Source organism: Borostomias antarcticus, assembly GCF_949987555.1.
Source record: "Borostomias antarcticus genome assembly, chromosome: 26".
NCBI classification, from domain to species: domain Eukaryota; kingdom Metazoa; phylum Chordata; class Actinopteri; order Stomiiformes; family Stomiidae; genus Borostomias; species Borostomias antarcticus.
In genome coordinates, this window is record NC_140259.1 from 9,423,375 (window position 1) to 9,431,279 (window position 7,905).

General features: G+C 45.2%; 1 protein-coding gene across 1 annotated transcript in view; it reads left to right on the plus strand.

The window, feature by feature from the left end:
• Positions 1–3,059: 3,059 nt before the first annotated feature.
• The window catches only part of nrd1b (nardilysin b (N-arginine dibasic convertase)), a 22,115-nt gene continuing 17,269 nt past the window's right edge, over positions 3,060–7,905 (plus strand). Inside the window, exons 1-7 of the mRNA XM_084459188.1 lie at positions 3,060–3,256; positions 3,983–4,247; positions 4,857–4,938; positions 5,592–5,745; positions 6,653–6,726; positions 6,922–7,017; positions 7,444–7,566. Of these exons, the coding sequence (XP_084315314.1) occupies positions 3,066–3,256; positions 3,983–4,247; positions 4,857–4,938; positions 5,592–5,745; positions 6,653–6,726; positions 6,922–7,017; positions 7,444–7,566 (985 nt within the window). The 5' untranslated portion in view covers positions 3,060–3,065. The remainder of the gene's footprint in view (positions 3,257–3,982; positions 4,248–4,856; positions 4,939–5,591; positions 5,746–6,652; positions 6,727–6,921; positions 7,018–7,443; positions 7,567–7,905) is intronic.

The window sequence follows — 7,905 nt, forward strand, 5'->3', positions numbered from 1 at the left end:
TCGGCCCTCGCTATACTTCTCTCAGTCCTCGACCGTCCCCTCATTCTCTTCCTTCGCTCTGTCTTACGCTTTTGTAATTCCACACAAACATGCTTCTGAGTCAGCCTTTAAGGAAGATAGCACTTAACACTATTATAACTAAGACTACTACTAGTATTTAACTTCTATATATCCGTTTCACTCCTAGTATCTGTCCTTTCAGCTCGGGGTTGAGGGGACAGGGCGCGTTCAGCAGGGTATACAGATAAGCACAGCACTGCCTCTCTACATGAAAAAGTGTTTGTTGACAAGCACAGAAGACACGCAACGCAACAACTGTTCACATCGCAAGTTTACAGGGGTGAAGGATAGCTTTGTTAGCTGCATTCTGTAATCTGTGAAGCGCAGAGCTGTTTACGCCTTGTGTCCAGTGTGTATTGAGGGAACAGCTGCCTCTTGAGTAGTGATGTAAAGTCTAACTAATATGTTTTTATGTCGGGGGCCCATAAGTTTGCCCTTGAAAAAAAATAAGAAATTGACGTTCATGGTGTTTTGACCCTCATGGCTGACTAATGAGTTCAGTGATGTGGTTGTGTAGTTGTCATGGTTACAGTGTTTATTTCACAAAGATGTGTCTAGAGAGCAAAGACGTTATTGTTATGTGTGACATTGAATGTGTTGTGGGTTTTATATTTGTGTGTGTAACCGAGTGAAACGTGGAGTAGCTGGTGAAAGTGTCCTCAAAAGAGCACTGACAGTCCTTCCGAGAGGGACGTCCCTTATTGACACAACTGAACGTGGGTTCGAATGCCGCCCTGGGCAAGCCCTTAACATGGGTCGAACTGAACACAACGCAGACTAGAGTACAATGGTTACATTATGTGCAGAATCTTTAACAGATGTGTTATCTGTTGATCGTGCCATGAGCCAGGAGACATAATGGGAGGCGATAGAAAGGTTTGGAAAATTGTAAAAACAAAAAAAACTATTTAATATTGACTGTAATGATGAGAAAAAGTGAGAATATTCTGCCAAATTGTATCAGATAGAACATTTTGACAGTAACTTCCCACCATGTGTATTTTCTGTTTATATTAAGAATTATATAAAATATTGTCAATATGTCCTCACATCGATTATTTTATAGGCTAAGTGAATTTGTAAATTATAGGTAGAATTTATGATGGTGTTAGCTGTGTATTGCTTTATTTTTATGCTGTATGGAAAATATATGTAGCTACAAATTATGTAAACTTGTTGTCATTTATAAATCACTTGAGAAGCACAAAGTGATTGTACAAAATATTGTGAATGTTTGTATATTATAGAATCAATTTAGTATAATAAAAGCACAATCTTTACTTGAATGGATGTTTTATGTTAAAGATGAACAGTAGGCCAGTGACACCCTAGTGCCAGTTTAGTGTCACTGATGATCAGTGATTCGTCATCAGTCACTTATGATGAAACAATGAGGTTTCCTGCCAGGCAACTGTCAACAAAAATGTATCCTAACTACAACATCAATGTGCAGTCAAACAAAGGGTTTGAAGTGACATTTCGCCTCTGAAAATCATAATTATCAAATAATAATGTATTTCTGTTGCTGTGGACATATATGGTAAGTATGAAAAATGAATGCGACCCATTAATCAACCTCATGTTCATGTTCATCAACCTCATGGTTCAGATAATCCCACTATGGACAGTAAACCAATCGTAATCTGTAAAAAAACCATGCAGGTATAATAAAAATACGCACGTTAATCCCATTCGCTAGTCTTTTATCCGGGATTGTAATTCGCCGGCCAATCAATCCCTCACTGGTCCGTTTGGGCCAATCAGACGCTCCGTTCTAGGCCTGTCAATTACTCTCTGCCAATCACACCTCGTCTTGTAGGGTCGTTTATCTAGCAAATCCGAAAGCAACCACAAGCTAACTTTCATCATTCTAGGAACAAAGGGTGAGTTCAAGAAGCTCAAAATTGGCAATAATTGGTATTAATTATTTAGCTGCACACAATTTTGATAGTGGAACAAGTGCGTTAGAACTAACCTTAGCATGCTAGCCTAGCTAGCACTAGCTAGTATTGGATTCTAATGTTAGCTAGCCTAGCATGCTAAGCTAACACTGTAGCAGTGATGCTAGTTACTCTCAAGATAGTCTAATAATGATCTACCCGCTGATGTCACTTAGCTAAATATCTTAAGTAAATCAGCTAACTAACGTTAACCACTATTATTATTAATATCATTATTAATTATGTTGACAGCATTCATGTAATTGGATATAACAGCTGGCTAGATAATCAACTAAGGTTAGTTAATCCAGCCCTTCACTGGGTTTACTAACTAAAATGTGACTAAACTGGCCAGGTAACTACTAAATGATCATTTTTATTTATTTATTTTATTTAACCTTTATTTATACAGGTAAAAAAAAAAACACGTTGAGTTCAGAGGACTCATTTTCAAGTGTGACCTGTTCACAATCATTCAGTTACACTAAGTTACAAACAAGAGGACAGAATTACAATCAAACATACAGGACTATGTGTAACAATAACAACAATAAAAATAAACAAATAACCATAATGATACATGAAAGAAGCTCTTTACTCTTGCTACAGTCATCCATACAGTCATCCATACAGTCATCCATACAGTCATCCAGACACTTCACCACTGGCACATTAGGTGTATCTTCTTGTTTGTGCACCTTGATACAGTATGCCAACAACATTATGCTGCTATAGCTTCCCACTGAGCAAAGACACGTCTAAGAGATGTCTTTTTCGTCTTTTTCGGACGTCCAAAGACATCCAATTAGGAGCCAGAATGAAAGTTTTTTTTTAACGTTCAGATATTGAACCCGTTCTGCACGTCCACAGACGTCTTAGAGGGGTCCAAGCCAGACGTTTGAATATTGAGGGGTCCGGCAGACGTACAAACGGGGTTCAGGACCGACGGACGTTATTAAGACATGATCTGAACGTCTCCCTGACGTTGCGTGTTTGCTGGGTTAGCTTGACTCACGCCCTGAGGAATTCACCATTTTCCATTCCAGTGCGAAAGCTCCTGCAAGAATGCCTCAGACGAATAAGGCAAACATTTCTGCTAGCGGTCCCGGACAGGTGTCTGCCCCCGATCAGGGTGAGCCGCCACCTCAAGGTGACCTGAGAGACCAGCTGGCCGGGGGGGACGGCGGGGGAGAGACGGGGGAGGACCAGGGAGACCCTCATATCATCAAATCTCCCAGTGACCCCAAGAAGTACAGGTACAATTGAAACGCAATAAGGTCACAACCTTGAGTGTTGCTTTGAAGTTTGTTCCAACTCCTCACACGTAGCCTATCACTGCATCATTGTCGGTGTGCTACTTTAGTTGTGTTTAGGACTGTGTAACCAAGTTGGATTGGTGAAAACTCACTCCAGAGACAACTTTTCTGAGGCGTAACTGGTAGCGGTGTTTTTGAGAGGTGGTCGTGTGCGTTCGTAAATCAGAGGACCCGGGTTGGATCTCACAGTTGAAGGCAATACTGACGACCGTTGCATTGACATCTGTTAGATTTGCTTGTGATGGAATTTAGCTTGGAGAGAGCCTAGGCCTCCAGCAGGCCACAACAAGAACGCTACTGCAGTCTGTCATCCTTCAGTAGGACGGCTTGCATATTCCACATTAGCCTTTGGCTCCACTCTAGCCGTCGGCGTCAACCATCAGCCATCGGACACTGAGGGAACGAATCCAATGTAATTAATAACAGCGGCTCCACTGTAGCCATAGCATCAAGTTCCATGCCAGCATCCAAGAACCAAGGTTCATTTCTTGATCGTTGATGGAAGAATGTCAGAATGACGACAAATGGCTGACGGTTGACGCTGATAGCTGCGGTGGAGCCGTGCCGTTAGGTTTCTGCTTCAATAATAATAATAATAATAATCCAACTGTATTTATCTAAAGTAAACAATATCCATCTAACACAGTTTTCCATTGTACTCTGCAGATACATTGAGCTGAGCAACGGCCTGCGAGCGCTGCTCATCTCTGACTTCAGCGGTGCGGACGGCAAGGGAGGCCCTAGAGAGGAAGAGGATGATGACGAGGATGAGGAGGAAGAGGAGGCCGGGGGGTGCGGGGAAGAAGAGGGAGACTCTGGTGAGGGCACCGAGGAGGAAGAGGAGGATGAGGAGCAGGAGCACGACAGTGACTTTGAGGAGCTGGACGAGGAACAGGAAGGAGGGAGGAAGAAGTGCAGCTCTGAGAAGCAGGTACTGCAGGTCGTCACGCCCCAGAATACCCAACACCTGATGTGTGTGTCTCGTGTGTGTCTCGTGTGTGTCTCGTGTGTGTCTCGTGTGTGTCTCGTGTGTCTCTCGTGTGTCTCTCGTGTGTGTCTCGTGTGTGTCTCGTGTGTGTGTGTCTAGTGTGTGTCTAGTGTGTGTCTAGTGTGTGTCTAGTGTGTCTAGTGTGTGTCTAGTGTGTGTCTAGTGTGTGTCTAGTGTGTCTCGTGTGTGTCTAGTGTCTCTTGTGTGTGTCTCCTTTGTGTCTAGTGTGTATCTAGTGTGTGTCTCGTGTGTGTCTAGTGTGTCTCTTGTGTGTGTCTCCTTTGTGTCTAGTGTGTATCTAGTGTGTGTCTCGTGTGTCTCTAGTGTGTCTCTAGTGTGTCTAGTGTGTCTCTAGTGTGTGTCTAGTGTGTGTCTCGTGTGTGTCTCGTGTGTGTCTCGTGTGTGTCTCGTGTGTGTGTGTGTGTGTGTGTGTGTGTGTGTGTGTGTGACATGCAGCTCTGTGTGTGGAGTGTGTGGAGGTGTGGGTCCCACTGCTGTGTCGGCCTGTGTATCAATATTACATCCTGGTTCTCTCCCTTCTGTGTCTCCCAGTCTGCAGCTGCTCTGTGTATCAGCGTTGGGAGCTTCAGCGACCCAGAGGACCTGCCTGGCCTCGCCCACTTCCTGGAGCACAGTGAGTGGTTTCACCAGGACACAGCAGACCCGTCCACAGTGTCCAAACTGGGTCTTTCTGTCTGTCCATCCTTTCTACGTTCTGTCCCTTCTCTCTCTCTCTTTCTCTCTCCCTCTCTCTCCGTCTCTCTCTCTCCCCCCCATCGCTCACCTCCTTCTGTCCTCTCTATCTCTCTTCCACCCCCCCCCCCTTTCTACGTTCTGTCCCTTCTCTCTCTCTTTCTCTCTCCGTCTCTCTCCGTCTCTCTCTCCCTCCCCCCCCATCGCTCACCTCCTTCTGTCCTCTCTATCTCTCTCTCCCCCCCCCCTCCTTTCTACGTTCTGTCCCTTCTCTCTCTCCCTCTCTCTCCGTCTCTCTCTCTCTCTCCCCCCCCATCGCTCACCTCCTTCTGTCCTCTCTATCTCTCTCTCCCCCCCCCCTCCTTTCTACGTTCTGTCCCTTCTCTCTCTCTTTCTCTCTCCGTCTCTCTCTCTCTCTCTCTCCCCCCATCGCTCACCTCCTTCTGTCCTCTCTATCTCTCTCTTCCACCCCCCCCCCTCCTTTCTACGTTCTGTCCCTTCTCTCTCTCTTTCTCTCTCCGTCTCTCTCTCTCTCCCCCCCCATCGCTCACCTCCTTCTGTCCTCTCTATCTCTCTCCCCCCCCCCTCTCTCAGTGGTGTTCATGGGTAGTGAAAAGTATCCGGCAGAAAACGGCTTTGACGCCTTCTTGAAGAAGCACGGCGGCAGCGACAACGCCTCCACGGACTGCGAGAGGACCATCTTCCAGTTCGACGTCCAGAGGAAGTTCTTCCGCGAGGCCCTGGACAGGTGAGGCGGACGCCCAACACGGAAATCAGCTGCTCTCTGTCCGTCTGCTGTCCTCCGACACCGTCGGCATGACAGAGTTCATATTTGACACAGATTTCCGCAGGGGGTCCCAGACAGACCATGACAGGGCCGGATTATTAATTAATTTACTTTTTTATTTTTAGAATTTACATAATTTACACACAAAAAATATCTAAACCGCCCAAGTCAAGCCAGCCAATAGAACTACTCCGAATAAAACCCCGCCCCCAACGTTCCAGCTGGCTTCTCCAGAATTATTTGGCCTGCTCAGATTTGCCCCAAATGAGTGCGTTCTATTGTCCAGCCTGTAGTAGTATCTTGCTAGCTTGCTAACACTAGTCAAACCAAGCTATCATTCAGACGGGACTTAGCTGTGATGCTAATTTTCTACTCTGTTAATATTCTATTAACATTTGCATGAAAATGTCTTCTGGTCGAACTAGAGGTCGGTAAAATCGATAATGTCAATAAGTGGACGTCATGAGATTCATCTGAGATAGGGCTGCACGATTATGACAAAAGATAATAATTGTGATTATTTGCTTCAAAATGGTAATTGTGATTAATAATTGCGATTAATATTTCAAAGTAATAGCTTTAGCTCTGCATAGTTTGCATATGACCTGCTGGGCTTGAGCGACATCATCTTTTTCGTAAACACTCAGCGGGAACGCATGTGATTGGTCAGACAGCATAAGCGCCTGTGATTCGTCCGTGTAGTCCTAGCACACTCAATTCAAAGCAAAATTATTAATCACATTAATTGCGGCCTTTTGCAATTAGTTAATCGTGGAGGTCATAATTGCGATTTCGATTAATTCACGATTAATTGTGCAGCCCTAATCTGAGACGTAACTAACTCTGGTGTGACTGCCTCTTCTCTCAGGTGGGCGCAGTTCTTCATCTGTCCCCTCATGATCGAGGACGCCATCGACAGAGAGGTGGAGGCGGTCGACAGCGGTGAGTCTGACCATTACATTCAACCTCTCCTACTGTCTCTCTCTCTCACACTTCCTCTCTCTCTCTCTCTCTCACACTTCCTCTCTGTCCCTCTCTCTCTCTCTCCCTCTCTCACTGATGGTCTCTCCCTCTCTCTCTCTCCACCCCCCTCTTTGGACCTGTAATTGATCTGACGCCTGGCCCTTCGACGAGCAGAGTACCAGCTCGCCAGGCCGTCTGACTCCCACCGTAAGGAGATGCTGTTCGGAAGCCTGGCCAAGCCCAAGCACCCTATGGGCAAGTTCTGCTGGGGTGAGAACGTCCACAGAATACTGATTCAGAACCTGCTTATTATAACACAGCGTTCCCCTTCTCACAGGGATGGTCAGAATGTCCATTAGGGCTGCACAATTAATCGTGAATTAATCAATCGCGATTATGAAAGGGATCAACGTCCGTGATTTGGGAGCATTTTTGGTTATTATATATTAATATTATATATTAAATATTAATAACAATTATTAATCGCAATTACCATTTTGAAGCAAATAATCGCAATTATTATCTTTTGTTATAATCGTGCAGCCCTAATGTCCATCCACCAATACTTGACCTTGTAATGAAAGTAGACTGTCAGGGGTCTACAGTAGAGTTCATGTTTTGAAGGACTGACCGTACAGCGGTCCGAGGAGCAGAGCAGAGTCTGTATCACGCGTGTTCTTGTGTGTCCCTCCCCAGGTAACGCCCAGACCCTAAAACACGAGCCCAGAGAGAAGGAGATCAATACCTACCTTCGCCTCCGGGCCTTCTGGAAGAGATACTACTCCGCCCACTACATGACCCTCACCGTGCAGTCCAAAGGTCAGGGTCACGGCTCCCAGCTGGGGAGAGGCAGCACATGTATCTTGTGTCATTAGAGGAGAGGTGTGGTTGGGGCATTTGTCCTGAAATGGGATTAGTCCAAGGTGACTGGCAAGGAGGGGTATTGTAGTTATGGACTCACTCTATCAAGGATGACTTATCACTCTATCAAGGATGACTTATCACTCTATCAAGGATGACTTATCACTCTATCAAGGATGACTTCTCTTATCACTCTATCAAGGATGACTTATCACTCTATCAAGGATGACTTATCACTCTATCAAGGATGACTTATCACTCTATCAAGGATGACTTCTCTTATCGCTCTATCAAGGA